Consider the following 22,447-nt stretch of genomic DNA (forward strand, 5'->3'; position numbering starts at 1 on the left):
TAAATATGGCATTGAACACCCAGGCATGAATGGCATACAGAGTTATACAAATGATGCTTATTTTCTATCAAATGTGTCCACTGTTACTAAGAAAACCACTAAAATTATCAAATTTGACAGTTGTTTTGCAGGAAAACCTTTCAAATGCATACATGTGATGCTAGTCCACCTAAAAATGTAGCCACTGGTACAGTGTGACCCCGCTATAACACAGTAGTTGGAATCCATAGAACCCGACCGCTTTATAGACTGAACTGTGTTAAATCAACCAGGTCAGTTACCTGAAGAAAATGTACCCCAAAGCAATTGTGTGGGGGTATAGGTAATATTTGCGGGCGGTAAAATACATGCTTCATCAGCACAGTTACCATCTTAAATTGATGCATATTAAATGAGAAATACGCCTATAGTGAAAACAGAGAAGACATATATAATAGTTTATTTTATTAAGAGAACCATGAATTGGTACATACACCACTCCCTCGATAACTCGCGCACATCGGGGTCCAGAAACATTGACCGCACTATAAGTGAGGCGCGAGTTATCGAGGGACCTATAAAATAAGCCCAAAACCAATAAAGTGATTGACGACATAACGGAGAAATAAAGTGGGGGAGGGGGGTAGGCAGATTATACTGTTGAATACTCACTTTATAATCGTTCTGAGATTAAATGTTAATAAATATCTCTTCATAACGGTGTACTTTATTATTTTCTCATAGGACAACATTAATTTCAGGATAAATTACAGTATATTGAGGCGATCATCGAAAACATTATTCCACGTGGTTTCCATTCGCTTAACATGTGTACCACTTCACACATTGTGTACTACGTTACTAATTTTTATGTTGAATTGGATATATTCTAGTTTTATTGTTTGATCCAAATTAGACGTTTTTTTATATACAAAAGATCGACTCTTTTCGAGAAACAGTGTCGATCGAACGATAGATAGATAAATATTTTTGAATGTGATAGAAGTAAAATGGAAAACAAAAAAAAAAACTAGGGTTAATCAGTACAGACGTATTTAATTGGTCTACATATTTAAAACAACGTAAATTAGAACAAGTTAATACTTGCCATTTGTGCCACGCTTGACAAATATCAATTCACTTTTTGAAAAAATCAGTTATTTTTTTGTGTGCGTGTTACTCCTTACTCCAAACAGCCTCGGCATTAATGACATAAGTTTCACTGAAACATTCGAAGTCACTATCATCGTCATTGTCTCTGTTACTGTTTTGCTTTACGTCAAAGGCAGCTCCAAGACCGTTAATCCAGCACCCGAGGTCTCTTGTAATCGATTTTTTTTTAAATGCAACAAACACTTCCCCAAGTTGTTGATCAAAACAAAGCCGACATGTACATGTAATTAGGTTCTCACAGAAGCACTCACGGGTTTCGATGTGACGGTCGATTGACTCTTTTCATGTTTTCAATGAACAGAATATGTTGTGATTATAATGTTTACACTGAAACAGAATTAAAGGATTAGAACGTGACTTTCACACAGGAAGACGTTTAATTGGTGTTTATTTCATTCTCTGTTGCCACCTGTTAGCATTTACCAGAAGTTTTCATTGATCGCTATTTCTCCAGACTGTTTATTTACAGTATAATGACAACTATTTATCATAAAAACTTACATAATATATGATATCTTTAAACAGAGGTCTCGCTAGGATTTTAAAACTGGGTCTTTCTGCCTCTGAATTCAATCACTAAATATCAGTACATTTCTCACTTGGCCGCCAGTCAAAGCCTTTGAACAAGCCGCCTAGCTGTTGCATCATGTCCTTTTTTTTTTAATGTACTCTTATAAAATGGCAACAGTACATCAAAGAGTCTTTCAGTCACTGAATTCTGTCATTGTAAATATCAGCACAGTTACTGATCAACACATTTTCCCACAAAGCAGGTGGCTGAAACAGGACCGACAAATCTTTGAATTTTCCTGCGCACCTCTTACATGCGTACGGAGGATTCCCGCCTCAGTGATTTTCTGCGTCCCAGATCAAAAATTGGCGTCCAAATACGCGTAATTAAGCGTTTTCGAGATCTCTGAAATTAATTCTTCTTTAGAACTTGCAAATTTCAAAATATGGATTATATTTTTATGGGCATTAATCACCATTTTCGATGATAAAACGAGCAATGTATCAAGGTTTAATTTATCAATTCTTATCGTAATTTTTTTCATGTTCAGCATTTTCTCTGGAAAAAATCGGGAGCCAAGACGGACACCGCGTTATAAGTGGGAATGCGAGTTATCCGGGCGCGAGTTATCGAGGGAGTGGTGTACTTACACAAAGTTCTTTCCCTTGCAGAAAAATAAGGCAAACTAGAATATTAATTTTTTTTAGAAAATATAATCCATACATTTTATTAGAATAGTTTGTAGAAATTAATAAAATGATAATTAAAATAAGTAATTTGTAAATAATACCAGATGAAAAAGTGTAAAACAGCAATATAAGAAGATACACTTGAAAAAGATTTGTCTATCCCAGCTATACACCCACCTCCTCACCCCAATGGTCTCTAAATTTTCGATGAAGTATTGTGGTCATTGCTTGAGTAAATTACATGTGGAACGATTGTATAATGATTATAAGAATGACTATATAGAGACAAGTAGTTATTTTTATGTTGGAACAAATAGGATTTTCAAAAAGGACAAAAGCAAACAGAACTCTGGGAGGTGGGAAGAATGAGATTGCTGCTGCAGTGGAAACAAACTTTAAAGTAAAATGTTAAGTCTTTGGAGCTCTGAAAGTACAATACATTTCAATTCAGTTTAGTTATAATCAAATATGCTTAATGCCAATTTGGCAATACAATACAATTGAGTTTAGTTCTAATCAAATATGCATAAAGCCAATTTGGCAATACAATACAATTCAGATGAGATATGTGATATCTTTTTTAGTTTTGATCTGTAATGGTAGTTTATTTCAAAATATGTTTATAAATTGACAAATTAAAAGATTTAGGTATTTGTTGTCATCCAGTTGGATTGTGTTCTCATTTAGTTATTTTAAAACCAACACCTGAAATAAGAGATTAACACTCACAGTATACAAGTGAAATCTTAATAGATTTTGGCATGGTGTCAGCAAGACTTTTAGTCCTTCAATTTTATATTTTCTGGCCCATATTAGTTCTTTCAGTATAGCTTATTCCTCAGAATGGGTGTGTTCGGTAACAGCAATACTAGCAAGCTGTCATCTGCATTTTCTTTATGTATATATTGAGTCAGCTGAATTCATATTTGTGTTTTTCTCTTCCTTATAGTCTGCAGATATACTTGTCATAAGAAGTGTTTGAACAAGTCTACAACCCCTTGTAAAAGTGCTCAGGATTCTCAGGTATGTTTGGCATATGGAATTTTGTATTTTCTGAATTATTGTAGCTAAAGTACTAAACCTATTTACTTGTACTGTTTAATGTGCCATCTACCTTACGTTTATAAGACATACAAAAGGAATCAAAATGACTATGGTTGTACTTCATGAAAATTGATTTCTTCTCTTTTTATAATCAACTCAGTGGTCTCCTTATGTGGCCAGTCCCATATTCACAAAGCTAAACATGAGTGGACAGTTAAGACTTCCCATTCTTATGAGGCCAGTCCCATATTCACAAAGTTAAACTTGAGTGGTCAGTTAGACTTCCCATTCTTATGAGGCCAGTCCCATATTCACAAAGCTAAACTTGAGTGACAGTTAGACTTCCAATTCTTAAAAGGCCAGTCCCATGTTCACAGAACTCAACTTGAGTCAAAGTTTGAATTTGCATTCTTATGAGACCAGCCCTTTATTCAGAAAACTCAACTTCATTGGTGACAATTAGACTTCCCATTCTTATGATGCCAGTCTCATATTCACAAAACTCAATTTGAGTGGACAGTGAGACTTCTAGTTCTCATGAGACTAGCCCTATATTCACAAAACTCAAAAAGTCAGGCTGGGTTTTTTGATATTTCAGAAAGCACAACCTGATTTACAGAAATAATTTACATGTTACAAATTATTCAGAATAATAATACTGCAGTTTCATGAATTGGGACAGTAATGATTAGGAAAGCATCAAATTTTAGTTTTAAGTGGACACTAACAGTGCCAATTTTTTGGTATATATTGGCCCAGGCCCAGTATTCACAACAAAAGAAACAAGTGCGTTCACTGGAATTTAAATATTGCTTCTTTGATGAATACAGAAGCTGTGAAACTTTCCTAAATCAATCTATGCATATTTAACATTATCATTGTAAGTAGAAGCTTGAGCATGTAAATATATTCTAACAAGCATTTAAATTTGAAATTTGATTCAAGTTTGGATTTTTGTGAATACACGGCCATTCCCTGGTCAGATGCTACCTTTTCTTGAACAAAGGCAGTATATTTATTCCAATTTGACCCCTTAACAAGAGGTCACCCCTATTGTGAGACAAAAAAAGTTTAAAATAGGAATGATCTTATCAAAGGTGACCACTGTATTTCAGACTTGCTTTTAAATTCTTCTTTCAGATTTTGATCATTTTGTTAAAAGTAATTTTATCCATACAAAAATTCAAGTTTCTTGCCTAATCAGGATTTATGCGAAGAAGTGTAACTTTCTCTATTCTTGTACATAGTCCTTTTTATAAAACTTTTTATGATGGCTTTTTACAATTTAGTATACATCGAATAAACCAAATTTTATCTTGTACCTTTCAGTTATATTCTGTTCTCTCTACCCTGTCGAGCAAAACTTCTCCCTGGTTTGTTGTCTCCCAAGGGGGCCCTTCCGTTCGGAGCATTATTCTCCAGCTCAATAAACTTCCTCAGGTTATGAGCATGTCAGATTTGTGTTGATATTCAACTTAAGGGATTGAAATTACCTTGAAAAGAATTTTTGTTTGTTTACACCAGAATCAAAAACCTGTCCAGCTACTGGTCATTTATATGTTGCAGCACATTTTTTTTATTTTTATAATCTTCCAAAAAATGTTGATGTTAACTTTTGGCAATGATAGCTACTAGTTTCTGATATAATAATCTAGAGTACAATGTATCGAAGTTAAAAAATATTTGTTAAGTATGTAAGTTTAAACCATGTTTGTGACTTTAACAAAGTTATGGTATGCTGCCCCATTATTAAATCACGCCCATGTACAATGAAGAAGCAGTTGTAGGTCCCATTTATTCTTAAAGGAAATGTCCCCCTACCATAAAAGGCCTTTGCTTGTGGAACATTAATCAAATCACTATCAAAGATGGTAAATGAAACATTGATTAAATTTTTGTCTGTGATGAAATTCAGTAAATGTATGCATATTTCAACAGTTGAGAAGGAATTTTCAATCCCTGAGTAATAAATGCTTTAGTTGAAATACTGTATGTTTATTGTAGCTCTATGATGCTTTTGTTTTTCATATACAGTACATTGCCTGCAGTAAAAAAGCAATAAACGTTATCAATGTGGCATATTTTTTAGCCATTGATAAGCAGCAAGTTATGTATTGCAGTATTTTTAAGTTTTCCATCACACTTCCCTTTCAGTAAGAATTTCCATTCACATGAGCTTTTTAAGATAAAGGAATGATATTTGGTATGCTTCTATATATATATCACTAGATTATAGGTTGGATTAGATATTACGGGTCAAGTTGATAGATATATATTTCATGGATGCTTTTGTTTCTGATTCATATCATAAAAGCTGTTAGAATTTCAAGGATGAACCATAGTACACACTCATTTATATTTGATGACATTTCATATATCATAGTCTGGGTTTTATCTCCAGGGTCACTGGCTGGTTTCTTACCTTTTTCTGCTCTTGTACTTATGCCTTTTGAGATGGAATCATGAAACATAGTTCCTTTCATGTCAAGGTATCTTATTTGCTGGCCTCTAAGTCGATGTGGAGTATAAGTCAAATCATCAAATTTGGCAAATTTTCCATCCTGCATCCATATATAAGTCGATGTTGAATATAAGATAAGGCCAGTTAAATACCTCGGATTGTCTTTCTCACTTCGTTCCACACAGCATAGCAATTGTTATCCTATCTTTAACTCAGTAACCTTTCCAGTCAGGATCATTAAATGTAACTAAAAGTACCTAATTTGTTTTACACATAATATTTTAAATGTATTATGTACTTTTAGCTACATATAATGATACTGACCTGAAAATGTATTGTTACAGAGAGGATAAAACTTGCGATGCTGTGTAGAATTAAATTATAATAACTTCTGGTTTCGTAAATATTAGAAATATCACCATACACTATTTCAGATTACCAGCAATAGGGAAATTGCATCATTAATACTAAAATGCCTTTTCCAGTTTGTTGGGGTTTTTTTTGGGGGGGGGGGGAGATACAGAGAGAAGGATGCATATGTATTCTATCACATTTTTCTTCTTGCACCTCATGATCAAAATAAAATATGGTCCAATATATGAGAGAGAGAGGGAGAGAAAGTTCAGCTCTTTGCTGTTTTTTTTTTTAATACCTTTTTGCCCCCGTGTTGCTGACGCTTTTGTTAAAGAGATAAGACATTAATAAATGAAACAGTAAATGTAAACTATGAAAATACATACCATACTCCTTCAGGTTCAAATATTCACAATAGTTATATCCATATATAGACTCCATTAGGTTAAATCCCAAGAATGACCATTTTGCATGCTAATTTTCTTTGCAAGTATAACAACCTCTCTATTCCCAACAAATAAGATTTTGTTTAAAGTGCATATACTCCTCCTGTACTTAGGCGGCAATTGTTTTTGATCATTGCTCATGCTAGATGTACTTTAAATTGCTGTCAGTTCCGTTGACAAGTTAAAAAATGTCACTAGTTGAGAAATTTACACAAGTAACCACCTGGCATTTCCTTTCATTATATGGTACAGTATTCATAATACCCATGGGTGGCCTCATTTCCCTATTGATAGCCTCACTAATCTGATCTGGTCTGCCGAATCTTTACCTCAAACTGGTATCAGCTTGGAATGACTGAATACAGCTGTAGCATATTTAATTAGCATGTAAATACCACTGCAAAGCAATGTGATTCTTTAAATAATGGAAGTGGCAACAAAAACTAAAAGGAATAGCTTACCTGGTGGTGTTAATTGATAATGGAATATGGTACTGCACTTGTACACAAGTAAGATCAGTCATCAGGTAAGTGAACAATACCGATTTACAATTGTGAAGACTGTCTCTGTCTCTCTGTCAGTGGGGCATACATTTTATTGATCATTAGGTGCAAGAAGAAAATTGTGATAGAATATGTCTTGTCATGTTTATTCATCTTCTAACTTGTGAATTCTAATGCACTTATATGTAATCAAATTTAAACTACATATATTACAACATACATTATTGGTGTATGCTGCTTCAGCACAATTGCATCTGATCTATTTTAATTTTTAATACTGATGATCATGTAATTGTTTAAAATACTCAATGTGGGATCCTATATTTTTTCATACATGATCTCTTCCCCAAAAGGGGCCCAGAGTGGCCGAGTGGTCTAAAGCGCTCACCATTACGGATCACTGCCATCTCACCTCTGTCTGCGTGGGTTAGAGTCTCGGGTTCGGCCTATGTGGGTATGTGAGAAAGCTTGCCAGTAGCTTCTCGTGGGTCAGTGGTTCTTTCCGGGGTTTTCCTGGGTTCTTCCTCCACCATTAATACTGGCTGCTATGTATAGCCTATCTTGTGCTGAAAAATGGCGTTTAACCCTACAACATCAACATCAGCATCTTCCCCCAAATGAAATATTTGTTACAAATTATTTTTCATACTCTTGGAGAACTATTTTCAATACAAAAAAATACGATAATGCGATTTCGATGACATAATCCATATATAAGTTGATTCTGATTATAAGACGAAGCTTAGATTTTCTGGTCAAAAAGTATCATTTTGTGGACCAGCAAATATGGTAGTAACTTGACAGTTCAGATTTCATCACTATATTTTTGGTGTTCTCACCACAGTAGGTGGAGGACAAGAATGTCTCACTTAAAATTGGTATCAGACATGCTGAATACTGAAGTGCCTTTTGGCAGCGTACCGGTGAACAATCTATGCATGAATACATATGTCTGAAAAACTTTTATGTCAGTTGATATCTGTTTCTGTATATTTTATTTCATTTTACTGTGTAGCTTAATTAATGTACAATTTTTCTAGAAGCTTCCTTTTTCATTGTCATTGAAAAAGTCTTAAGTTTGCTTGAAGCCCTAGATATGTTGTTTGACTAGTATATGTATCTTTTATCTTTTACTTTCGTAAATTATGGTTTTGCATGTCATTGTTATTGGAGTCATATAGTAAGCACATTGTCCATCCATCAGCAGGTACATGCAACCACTTCTCTGTCCATCCATGAACAGATTAGTTCCTGCAAAATAACTTGTACTTAGAACTGTCGAGTTTAACCAAATTTGGTATGCAGCTTTATATAGATGAAACCTCAAAATAATTTGATTTCCAGCCTTTTGTCTTGAGTTGAGTTATGGCCCCTGATTGTTTTTTCATTGCCTAACTTTCTCCCAAGATTATTGAACTTCGACTGAAGTTGGCAAGCATCTTTGTATTGATGAGATCTTGATTGAATTCACTTTCCAGCATTCTGTTACATCTTTTACATGAATTATGCACCCACATTCCCCCTCCTCAAACCTTTGATTAGTGCAGCATATCGGTAACTATATCAAGGGTTGTTGAATTTCAACCAGCTTTGGTATGCAGCTTTATATTGATAAGACCTGGAAAAAATTTCCAGTATTTCTTGATAATTTTCTGTCGACCTGACTTTGGTTCCATAGCATAACTTTATAATGCTTTGATAAGTTTGAATCAAATTTGGTATGTAGATTTATATTGATGAGACCTTGAATGAGGGGCCCTAGGTGGCCAAGTGGTCTGAAGTGCTCATCTTTACCGATCACTACCATATCACCACTGTCTGTGGGTTTGAGTCTCGGGCTAGGACAATTTGGGGGTGTGAGAAAGCTGCTAGTAGCTTCCTGTGGGTCAGTGGTTTTTTCTGGGGTTTTCACTGGGTTTTTCCACCATCAGTTATACTGGCTGCCATATATAGCCTATCTTGCACTGAGAAATGGCATTAAACTTAACATAACAACAACCTTGAATGACTTTGGTTACCAGGAGATCATTTTCAAGGATTTGTACTCTAATTGCCCATCCTTCTGAGTTTAGTTCCACAGCATACTTTTACCAAGGTTTGGTGGATTTCAGTAAAAAAATCTGCTGTTGGGCATTACATTGATGAGAATTTTATTTTCACCATTCCACAATGTCATCAAAGAATTTATGCTCCTGATAGTCTGCCATGTCTGCTCCTTACACACATGCACTTTGGTTTATGAAGCATAACGTTTGCTTGCTATGGAGCTTTTATTGATAGGACATATAAATAATTTCCAGTGTTACACAAAATCATTTGCAGGAGTTATGCCCTCTGACTTTGGTTTTTCCAGTGAAACTTTAGCTAGGGTTGTTTCTGAGTTTAAACAAAATTTGGTATGCAGTTATATTAATGAGACCTTAAATTCAAAGGCCAGAAAAGTGTATGAGTTTGATTGTTGTCTGTCGTCCATCCATCTATTAGTACATGTTTGTTATAAAATCTCCTCCTAAATTACTTGCCTCTTGAAATTCAATATGGCCAACACATTGGCCATCTTTAATTTTTATCACTACTCATCCTCAAAGGAAAATCATACTGACATTTAGTTTTAACTGAAAGATTTCATGTGATGACTAGTTGGTCTGACTTCTGATGTCCATTGCTTTCTCTTGAATGGAAAGTCCTATTGACATGGTGTTTTCACCACAATGCATCGTATGATATCTGGTTGAGTCTAAAAATGGTGCCATCATGTTACCACAGTAGCCATCTTGATAATCTTGTTACTGCTACTCCCCAGAAAAAATGGTTATATCAGTAAGGGTATTCTATAAAAGACTTTTTTTGTATCATTGAAATTTTTACTGTCAGGAGTTGACAAATTCTTTTCAATACCTACTGACACAGCATTGAGGGAGTTATTCATAATTATTGAGCAATCCTGATTCCTCATTTGCAGTCGACGATAATATACATAAATATATAAATGGAAATAAATATGTTGTACTGTTGTACATTCTCTCTCTCTCTCTCTCTCACACACACACACACACACACACACACATACACAGAGTACCGGTATATAAAATTACACACTTAACAGTTGATACGTGTTTGGCTGTAGTTTTCTACAATCTGTTAAAGTTTTAAAAAACATCCACTTTTTCTCAAAGGTAAACAGTTTATTGTACAGCTTTGCTAAATAATTTTCCATTTCGTTGTTGTATAAACAGTACTTTTGTAACTTGTACAGTTTTGGGGTTCTTTTTAAGTACAGCATGATAAATTATATATGTCACCCAAAATGTTGTTTACAAGACATACATCACTTTGGAAATCATAATATTTGGTATGTAATTCCTAATCCACACAATAAAGGATTTCCAAACATCTTCAGTAGCTGTACAGTTGTATTTACAAAAAGTATGTCTTTTATCATCACTGAAATGTATTTTTTTCTTCAAAAATTGAATTGTTACAATAATTTATATCTTTGGTCAATGTCTTAGCCAAGATTAGAGATTTTCCAGTTTTGATCACTTGTCGGGCACCTTAATTGCCTGACCAAAAAGTGTAAAATAATTAATCTGTTACAAATTTAAATTCTTGTTTGCTAAGAGCATAGTTTGTTTTGAATTTACATTTATTAGAGTGTTTCCCTTTGATATAAGTTTTAATCTTTCTCTTCCAGTGACTTCACTGAAAGACTTTATATGATATCTAGTTGGTCATAACTGAAAATGGCACTGATTTGACATTCAGTATGGCCACCATGGCAGCCATCTTGATAATCTTGTTATCTCTGCTACTCTTAAATGGATGATCATATCAACATGGAGTTTTCCTCAAAAGATTTTTTTATGGTATCTAGTTGGTCATAACTAAAAAGGTGCTGATCTGACATTAAATATGGCCACCATAGCAGCTACCTTGAATATATAGTTAATGCTACTTCTCATGAAGATAAAGTCATCACAACATGGGGATTTCACCAGAAGACTTCTTTTGATGTCTGGTTTTTTCCTAAATGAAAATAGGCCTGATCTGGCATCCAATATGGCCACCATGGCAGCCATCATAAAAATCTTGTTAGCACTTCTCCTGAATGGGTAGACACATTGACATATGATTTTCACCAAAGGACCTCTTATGATACTAAGTTGGTCATAAATGAAAATGGTGCCAGTCTTACATCCAGTATGGCAGCTGCAACAACCTGTATGAAAACCTTATGTTTCAAGAATATTAGCAATTGATTCAACATTCATCAGTTAGGGAGAAGAAACAGTTTTTTCTTGGATGCCTAAAAATTCTTTGTCAACACTAGCCCATCAGAACCATTGAGGGACTCTAGTGATTGATAAGGGTTATGGCCCTTGCTTGCTGGTCCTCCATTGGTTTTCACCACATTACTTACCAAGGAATGTTGGATTTCAGCCAGGTTTCTAATTAACATTTATACTGATGAGACCTTGAATGAATTAAATTTCCATTATTCCACATTATCATTTAGAGGACATGCATTCCTTGATTGCCCATTTTGCTAACTTTGATTTCGCAAAACACATTCCTCAATTAAAAGTCTGCTGTGAAAACACGAGGATGTCCTGTTGAGATGTACCTATTGCAGATGGCCCCAGTTGATCAATGCAGTTGCAGGATATAGTTTAATTATTTGATGAAACAAATGCATAGATTTTTGTTTTAGAGTGCATTGTAATATGAGGACATTGAGAGAAATTATGAAATATTTTATTGATTGGTCATATGATATCATTTGTTGCATATACATTCCAAAATATGCCACTAACCCTTTATAGTATGTGTCCTAGATTCCACAAGTCATTTGGGATTAAAACCACCATGCATTTCTTCATGTTCTGTCTCAAGTATAGTCGGCAACAAACAGTTGATGAGAAAATTACTATCTGGGCCATGTCCAGCTGTTAGCTTAGATTTGCTGCTTTGGGAAGGGAAAATGTGATGCAGATGAAAAATATAGAATTCTACAACATACATTCAAATATATAACTGATACCAGACAATTTCATTAACTTAAATCAAATGTTGTTATTGTGCCCCTTTCTCTTTTCTCTATATCTCTTTATCACACACTCTCTCTCTCTGTCTGTCTCTCTCTCTCTCTCTCTCTCCAATCATTTTTCATTATTAGTCACTATTGGTATGTTTATATTGTGTAGAAAGATGGCTAATTCAGGTTGTCAGAACATGTGCCCAACCCCATTTTATTATATTGTGACAACAAAATATGTTTAAAGCACAAGTCAGTTTAAACTGCTTACTGAAAATTGTAATCCTTTTATATAGATATTAAAAAAATAATTGAATCCGGTTGTGTCAGATTGATTTTATTCTGTGTTTTCTATTTATAGAAATGTGCCATTCTGTCAGGAGCATCATATTCTTTAATAAAGACAATTACTTTTTTTATACAAAAGAATAGTTCTTTACTTCTTGATATAATGCTTCTCAACTTTGTGGTCAGAACTCCCAAATGTCATGACTGCAGTCAGGGTTTTAAAGGTTGTTGTTTTCCTTTGCTCTTACAGAAATTCCCTGCCAAGTTTGTATTTGGTGCTCAGCTAGCCTGTCTGATGAAAGATAACCAGAAGTGTCCTTTATTCATGGAAAAGCTCATTCAAGCCTTAGAACTTCATGGTTTGTATACAGAGGGAATATACAGGAAATCAGGAGCTGCCTCCAAAGTAAAGATCCTTAAACAAGAAATAGATAATGGCAAAACAGGTAACACGTACAAAGAATTTACTTATTCTAACCTACACTGCATATACTTGCTTGTAGGATAGGTCCATCTGCAAACTATACAGATCCATATATGCTGGTACATTATGCACTGGCAGACAAGGGTCTATGCAGTTTATTACGAGTAATCTTCAGAACAAACAAAAATATACCCTTATCCCTTGCATTATGCAATGGCAGTTCCGAAATCTTCCACTGTCATCTAGTAAGTGTAAATCATCATGCTCAAGTTATCGTAAATACTGTCACTGTTTCCTCAGCTTCACTTGCATATGTGGGTTCTTGTGTAGAAATTGAGCTTGGGTTCTGTAAGTAACACATTATTCATACAGTCGGAGAAATCTGCTACAGGCTCCAGCTGAACACTTGTCAGTTGTGCCACAAGATCACAAGGAGTTCAATTAACCAGCCTTTGTCCATTGGCACTGAGCAACTATCATCAATTAACCAGCCTTTATCCATTGGCACTGAGCAACTATCATCAATTAACCAGCCTTTGTCCATTGGCACTGAGCAGCTATCATCAATTAACCAGCCTTTGTCCATTGGCACTGAGCAACTATCATCAATTAACCACCCTTTGTCCATTGGCACTGAGCAACTATCATCAATTAACCACCCTTTGTCCATTGGCACTGAGCAGCTATCATCAATTAACCAGCCTTTGTCCATTGGCACTGAGCAACTATCATCAATTAACCAGCCTTTGTCCATTGGCACTGAGCAACTGTCATCAATTAACCACCCTTTGTCCATTGGCACTGAGCAACTATCATCAATTAACCAGCCTTTGTCCATTGGCACTGAGCAACTATCATCAATTGACCACCCTTTGTCCATTGGCACTGAGCAACTATCATCAATTAACCACCCTTTGTCCATTGGCACTGAGCAACTATCATCAATTAACCAGCCTTTGTTCATTATCATCATTGCAGCTCAATCAAACAGTTGTCACATGAGAAAATAAAGAGGGTGCAGCCTTTACAAGCGCAAAGGGATTAAGGTCAAACATTCACTGGAAGATGTAGAACTCCACTTGCCATTGAACAAGTACATGTACTAAATTTGCAGTTTGATCAATAGGAGTGTCAATTTGAAAATAAGCGAATGCTGTATTTACAAACCAAGAGTATATTGGGTCACATGCACTGGCAGAAACCTTGGGAGAATGTTCTCATGGGAATAAAAAATCTAACTTATCAAAAAGGAAAATAAAAATTAAATCAAAACTTTTATTGCATCAAACACTGTGTTTATACAGCAAAACACATAATAATGCAAATAAGGTTGTTAGGGCTTGCATGAAAATGGAAGCAGTATACATGGTAGTAAATACCTGTTGTTAACAACATTGACAGACACTTCATTTTGCAGTATTTAGTATGTCCATAATATTTTAAATTCAAATAACTGTAGATACAATTTAATGAACACTGTTGTGAAGCAGATCAATTTACAGTGCATTCCATATATGCATTTCTGAATACTGCAAACACCTCAAGCTTCCAACATTACCCCTAGATTATTAGATATTTTTGGTATGTTGCACTTATAAGACATAGTTGATCCTATTCTTCATGAATCAGATTTTCAGTTTTTAAAAAAGCTCGACTTAAAAGTGATTATATATGGTATTTAATATACTTTACCAATAAAAAAATAGCTGGTATACTTAGCATTGTCATATATAATCACCACACTGCACATATTTTTGCACATGCTCATATAATCACAACCACACTGACATTAAATAAGTTTTTTTCCCTCGCAAAGGTGCTATTTTTGAAAAGCTTTGGACAGGGTATACAGTATTTACTTGTAGTTTGCTGACACTGCTGCTAACAATAGTTCATTGGATGGTTCAAATATCATTAGTGTAAATTTATCTAATATTGAAAATGCTCTTTCTGCATCTGCCCAGATGAGGGGGGTGTTATTATGTTACTTCAGAATGACTAATGTCAGTATTGCATTTGAAGTATTTACAGAGTATAAAGTGCTCCCTATTGCTGCTGTGTCTCACAAAGTCAAACTTTATCAACCAGGACTTCAGAATTAATTTCTTTACTTGGCTTTGCTCATTTTAATGATCACTCATTCCTCCCTAAATCACACCTGTGTCGACATTTTACCTTATCATTCCAGCTATTGAAGTAATCACATTTTGAATTTTATGTTTGGAGTAAACTACAACTTCAGAAAGTATTTGTAGCTGGTCACTAATTATCTCAAGTGGTGATTGACCAGAAGAGATTATGGGATGGCTTGTTGTCTGTCATCTGTCTGTTAGCACAAGTTTTCTGTCACTTCTCCTAGACAGATGGTCATGTCTACCATTTTCACCATGGCAGCCATCTTGAAAATCTTGTTATCGCTGCATCTCCCAATTGGAAGGTCATTTCAACATCGGGTTTTAACCAAAAGACTTTTTATGATATCTAGTTTGTCTTTATGAAATTATGAAAAAAAGACTTTTTATGATATCTAGTTTGTCCTTCATGAAATTATGCCAATCTAACATTAAATATAGCAACCATGGGTCATGCTGAAAATCTTGTTATTGCTGAATGGGTGACCATATTATCATGGGGTTTTCATCAAGAGACCTCTAATGATACATAGTTAGTTCTAAATGAAATTGGTGCCAATATTACACCCAGTAAGGCCGTCATTATGGCTGTTTTGAAAATCTTGTTACTTGTTACTTTCAATCTGATTGAAGGGTCATATTGATGTGTTTTTTTCGCCAAAATTATTTCAATAATCTCTGGTTGGTCCTAAATGAAAATGGTGCATGTTATATCTAATATAGTCGCAACAGCTGCCAACTGGAGAATCTTGTGACTGCTTAAGAATATCAGAGATGGTTTCAATACCTAGCAGTTAAAATTAAGAAATGGTCACATCATGGATTCCTGGAAAGTTAACTTCAGCCAGTAGAGCATCAGTCCATTCAGGGGACTCTTGTCTTTAACACAGATTAATTGAACATTACCATTCAGGGGACTATTGTCTTTGACACAGCATAGTTGAACATTATCATTCAAGGCAACCAAGTCTGATTTACCCAGGTTCAGATGAATTGGGTTGTTCCACTTGTGCATATTATATATACAGATTAGCCTAATTAAAGGATTGTCCAACACAAAATCACCATTGTCAGTAAAGGAATTAGTCTGTCTGTGAAATGCTGGTTCCATAAGCATTAAGCATGATGCTCTGAAAGTCATGACTGTTTGCAGATTAATAGGCTTTATATTACAGGCATGTATTGCAGTGTCAAGAAATCAATCTCTCAATCTCTCTCTCTCTCTCTCTCTCTCTTGTAAGATTTATTGCAAATCATATTTTTAGAACCTCAGCTATTTTTGGGGTTCATAATTAAAATATGTTTTTCGTGTCACGTGCTGATCTGGCATTATGCACCTAGAAGGGTCTTAATAAAAAAGATGGATAAACACTATGGATTGGGATATTGCTTCAGCCAGTGTATGCAGATTATATTTATATGGGGTAGGGAATGGGCAATTAAACATTGGATCAACAACACTATAAATAACTTCATAGACATTTTGTGAGACACATCAAAACCATTGAGAACAAACTTGCTATCAATGCTTAGATTACAAACTAAGGGTAGTTCCATCCAAAAAATGCAAGGTTTTTATCTCCTGAGGCTTGTTTTTACCTTGAGCATCTCATTCACTTGTAAGCTGAACCATGATAGCATTAGTTGAAGTGTTACCTATTAGGCCTCATACCAAGTTTTAAAAAAAATTGCAGTTGATTGAATAATTTATTTCTATGCAACCAACATATTTATTGACTGGAGGAATATAACTGTGTTCCCCATGTCTGGCTATTGTATACAATGCGATCCATTGCAAATTTAATTTTTGTTCATTAACTTCTGAAGCCATTCATCAGTCGAAACCAAATATTGTTTGAGGTTTGTTATCTAGAAGACCTAGGTCAAGTTCAATTTTTGCCATTTTCTTACATATTTTAATATAGTTATTGTCACTTTTAATTGAACTTTGCCATTCATTTACATCATGTTGTTTAGGGCCGTAGGTCATATAAACATGTTTTCTGTTTCAGTTAATTTATTGATTATATACTTATTGTATCATCCATTATTATATCATTTCCAAAAAAACTTACTTGGCACTAAAAACTATTTAAGAAAATCAGATCATAAATTTATTTATAGATTAATTCAGATAATTTTAAATTACAGAAATTATGTTCTCTTATAACATTTTCTTTTTCTGACTGTCAACACAACTCAGACTTCTTTTCCTTTGCAGATTTTGATGTAAACGAGTACAGTGTACATGTATTAGCCACAACCCTGAAGTGTTTTGTCAGAGAGTTGCAGGAGCCTCTACTTACCTTTGAGTATTATGATGAATTTCTGAGAGTCTCAGGTGAGTTCTGTGTCATGTATAAATCTCCTTCTTTATTCAGCAAAAGAGAGAGTCAGAACATATGCATCCATACATATATGCATATGTAGACACAGAAAACAAAACATTTAAAGAATTTGGATTAAGGACTTCCTATCCATCTATTAATAGACTTTGTTTCTGGATAATAAAGTGTAAACAAGCTTGACACTTTTTTCTGGATGGTAAAGTATAAACAAGCTTGACATTTGTTTCTAGGTGTTAAAGTATAAACAAGATTAACACTTGATTCTGGATGGTAAGTTATAAGCAAGCTTGACACTTGTATATGGATGATAGGGTACAGACAAGCTAGCAAAATGTTTTTGGATCATAAAGCATAGACAACCTAGACACTTGTTTTTGGATGATAAAGTATAAACAGGGTAGACACTTGTTTCTGGATGGTAAAGTATAAACAAGGTAGACACTTGCTTCTGAATGGTAAAGTATAAACAATCTAGATACTTGTTTATCAGTGATAAAATACAAACAATCTAGACACTTATTTATGGATGGTAAAGTATAATTTATACACAACAAAACACAGATCCAGTTAAAGTTGTTATTTATAATTATACTGTTTGCCAAAGAGGACTATCTGCTGCTACTTATGAAACTGTTTTGTTCATTCTGTCAGTGAGTGATTCATCGGCTACTGAATGGCACAACATGGTTGTACAGAGCTCACAGCTGGTCTGTGAAACTCCCTGACAGAATGTTATGGATAACCCTTGAGTAATACTTTCTTCAGCGGAAACTGAAGGAGCCCTGCAAAGACTGGGCTGTCCAACGAAGGTTGGGATGACAGTGGCAGCTGTGTGGACTTCACTCAATGGTTTTGTTTGAATACACCATATAGTGCTGACATTAGATTCTTGGTGAATAAATGGAATGGAATGAAGTGAATGCCCTAAGGCGACTGCTTATTTAGGGTGAGCAACATGCAGCAGCAGACACTCCCATGTCCATTGAACACTGTAGGCATTGAGGTGGGGATGGCGGCGGGTTTTGACCAAAATATGCGTGCTGTCGCTATCAGCTCCAAGCTAGAACAGACAGTTTAAACAAAGGACACTGCACATGACAGCTGGGACTGTTTTGATTGGCTGGCAAGTGATATATTAATACATCTCATGCATGTTAATGCGGACGATTTGCAAGAATGGTAGTGAGTGGGTCACCTATTGCTGTGTATAAACTATGCTTAAGTAAGCACTTAAGCGACAATTTATACACAACAAAACATGGATCCAGTTAAAGTTTTTATTCATAATTTTACTGTTTGCCAAGGAGGACTATCTGCTGCTACTTATGAAACTGTTTTGTTCATTCTGTCAGTGAGTGATTCAGCAGCTACTGAATGGGACAGCGTGGTTGTACAGAGGTCACAGCTAGTCTGTGAAACTCCTGACAAATGGATAACCCTTGAGTAAAGTTTCTTAGCAGAAACTGAAGGAGCCCAGTGAAGACTGGGCTGTCCAACAAAGGATGGGATGACAGCGGCAGCTGTGTGGACTTAACTCAATGGTTTAGTTTGAATACACCATATAGTGCTGACATTAGATTCTTGGGTGAATAATTGTAATGGAATGAAGTGAATGCCCAAAGAAAACATGTGCAGTAGATGTTGTGCCCCAAGAATTAATAGTTGGGAAGCCTTCAGTGTTCAGTGAAGAAAAAAAAATATGTTTATACAACATCTGCATATCAACAATAATGTAAAAGAAAGGTATACAAGCATATATCAATCGGTCTATGAATTATGATAAAATGTCAAGAATGTCCCGGAGTGGTTCCATGCCTGTCTTGGAATACGGTAAAGATGAACTATGGGAATTTGAGAATGGAAATGACTAAGTTACCACATCCAATTCCGAGAGAAGTAAGATGATCACATCCATGAAATGGGTAGAAGAATTCCATGAGAATGCAATAACACCTCCAGGAATAAGAAACTGAATGCATGTATGGCTATGAAAAATATGGATATGCACAAGTGCCACACAAAGAACACCGGTATCACACACATGCAGAACTCCACACATAATAGATAGGCACAAGTGCCACACAGATGACACTGGTATCACATGCATGCAGAACTTCTAACACAATGAATACAGAAACATAATGAACCACTATGTAAACTGGAGCCCCAGCAATTACATCACATGGTACAGTAGCGACGAACTGGATCCAGAAAACACACAGCCAGGATGGAAAAACAGTGTCAATGTGAGACCTTCCATCCCTGTAGGTTGAATGCAGCATGATCATGGTCACTGTGTATTACTACAGTAGTCCCCCTCTTATAAGGCCACCCCTAATGCAGCAGGGAAGTGGCCTTATAATGGGGGTGGCCTTTCTAGAGGGGGATGACAAATGCGAATAGTAAATACATATGAAAAAAGTCACAAGTACATTTAAGTTTAAATATTTAATATTTTAATTAAAAAATCACATGCATGATGTGAAATAAATGTAAAACAAACTTTGTCATCATTTGCAAAAGAATGCTATGAATAACCATTGATACAGTTTTAAAACTGTCTTTATAATTATGTTACAGTTCACATCACGTCACTTTGTTGGTAACAGTCTAAAAAACAAACCAGTCTCATCACATTAAAAATATCCTTGCTGCCATATCCCCTGCATATATCGTTTAGTCTTTTGTTCCAATCTTCGACAATTTCATTATTAACTTCAGCTGATTCGCCGCTAATGACAGAACACTTGATATTGTGTCGCACTTGAAATCTGCGGTAAAGTCGTCATATCCCAGGTCAACTGACAAAATTTTTGCTTTTTCTTGTCTTTCAAATCAGGATACAAATGTCTCCTGGCTCAAACAATCTTCCTTTCTCCGTCCATTTCACTTTTCCACTTCTGCAGAATTGTTTCATTATCTTTCATGATATTGTTTATCTGAGTCTTCCCGACGTTAGTTTTCTGCAAGGATCCTCGACGACCCCCCCCCCCCCCCCCCGGTCAGTTGAATTACTTTCATGTTCTCCTCTAAACTGAGAATTTTTATTTTCCTCGATGACATGTTGATCTTTTTGCAGTAAGTTATTCATGTTGCCAACTAAAATACTGATAAAACAATTTTGTATGCATCTAAACAAATTGCCGTGTGTTTTTAAAGGAAGTGATCTTGTCACATGATTCGTTAGTTGCAGTCTGTTACCCTATTGTTTTTAAACATTTCTTGAAACTAGGTGAGAGAAGCCAAAACGGCTTCGATATGTATCATTAACATCATGCAGATTTGACCTCGCGGCCGCTAGGATTCGTAATTTTGACAATTATTGTCAGTTGTAATAGCCACTGATTACCAAAGTGAACAAGCTCAACATCTTACTAAAGGAAGCCATAAAGGCTATTAAACAATTTTCCTGCTGACTTGGGTATTGTACATCGATACTGCCACTTCTCAGCTGTTACTACTGTTCGATAATTGTATTCTTAACAGTTATCAGAGTGACTAAACCGGACATCTTATGATAACACAGCAGTAAGGCTAATTGGATTACATGTACGTACCATTTTGTATGGATTAAAATTTGAGACTTTCTCGGTTTTTATGGAATAAATTTGGCTTCTCATGAGGCGTAAATGATATAATATTAACCTTAGTGGTAAATGTACTTTACTCAACACTTCTTTCAGTAATGAAAACCTGACATCGGGAAACAGAAATCGGATTACTTAACACACGTTATGAATACAATACTGGTTCTGGATACATATTCAAATAAAATGCGGCCGCTTGTGAGGGGTAAATTTTATGATTTTGCACTAATATGCTGGCCGCTGGTCGCGTTAGCCGGGTGGCCTTTCGTCGGTGCCAACGGATTCTGGCCGTAAGGAGCAGGTGGCCGCTGGTCAGGGGGGCCGTTCAAGAGGGGGACTACTGTATCCGCATCAGTTGCCATGGCCTTCTGCGCTGCCCGAATAGTACCCAGGGGTGTTTGAATGTATCTTGTGTAACAATCCGAAGACCACCGGCCCAGAACTTTGATTATATGGTCTTCCAGCCGGGCCACTGCCACTGAAGTAGCTGCACCTATACGGAATGAATGGCCACTATACTGGGAAGTGTCCAGTCCCATCTTACAGTAGACAAGTCGCATATGATTAAGGAACACAACTCTTGATAACGCTTGATCTGTAGTCGTAATGAAAGTGGGGCATATAGCTGAGGTGATGAATGTCTCGTGAATTGCAGGAAAGTCTTCAGAGCAGAATATGGACATATAGCACGATCCATGGCATGTAACTGAATGACCACACCCCTACGAAACAGGTCTGTTTTTGATTTTAACTTCAGGAAAGCAGTTTCTAGGTGGAAGTGCACATCGCCCACGCAAAGATGAATGGTTGGATCGAAGGAATCCTGAATAGTGAATTCCCCACATCTCAAAAATCCGAAGAAAGCAACTTTCAAATAGACGTCAAGTACGTTAAAACATGTTTTACTGTAAGATGGGACTGGACACTTCCCAGTATAGTGGCCATTCATTCCGTATAGGTGCAGCTACTTCAGTGGCAGTGGCCCGGCTGGAAGACCATATAATCTAAGTTCTGGGCCGGTGGTCTTCGGATTGTTACACAAGATACATTCAAACACCCCTGGGTACTATTTGGGCAGCGCAGAAGGCCATGGCAACTGATGCGGATACAGTAGTCCCCCTCGGGAATAATAGGTTTGTTTTGTTGCACAATGCCAATGACTTTACTAATACATGCCGACTCTCAGATGTATTGTTTAATGAGATATGGTAGTGGACATGGTTTCTGCTCAAAGTTATAAACTGTCACAATACTTGAATAATGTCCACGCTGAAACCAATCATATTTTGATCAATTGAATCACACTACCGGTAGTTTAAAAAACACACACAAATAAACAACAATGATAAATAATTATCAAATACAAATTGATAACCAACCACACATGGAAATAATTACAGAATAAGGTATATAAATAGTATACTACCATTATAAGAAATTATTTCAGTTTAATCTGTCTAGAAGTTTATATTC

General features: G+C 35.7%; 1 protein-coding gene across 1 annotated transcript in view; it reads left to right on the forward strand.

Annotated features, from left to right (window-relative positions):
* Nucleotides 1-22,447, forward strand: part of LOC149801912 (unconventional myosin-IXb-like) — a 333,412-nt gene that overhangs the window by 248,514 nt on the left and 62,451 nt on the right. Inside the window, exons 37-39 of the mRNA XM_089956299.1 lie at nt 3,302-3,375; nt 12,734-12,929; nt 17,261-17,380. Of these exons, the coding sequence (XP_089812425.1) occupies nt 3,302-3,375; nt 12,734-12,929; nt 17,261-17,380 (390 nt within the window). The remainder of the gene's footprint in view (nt 1-3,301; nt 3,376-12,733; nt 12,930-17,260; nt 17,381-22,447) is intronic.

This window comes from Sinohyriopsis cumingii, chromosome 4, assembly GCF_028554795.1.
Source record: "Sinohyriopsis cumingii isolate HCF-2022 chromosome 4, ASM2855479v2, whole genome shotgun sequence".
NCBI classification, from domain to species: domain Eukaryota; kingdom Metazoa; phylum Mollusca; class Bivalvia; order Unionida; family Unionidae; genus Sinohyriopsis; species Sinohyriopsis cumingii.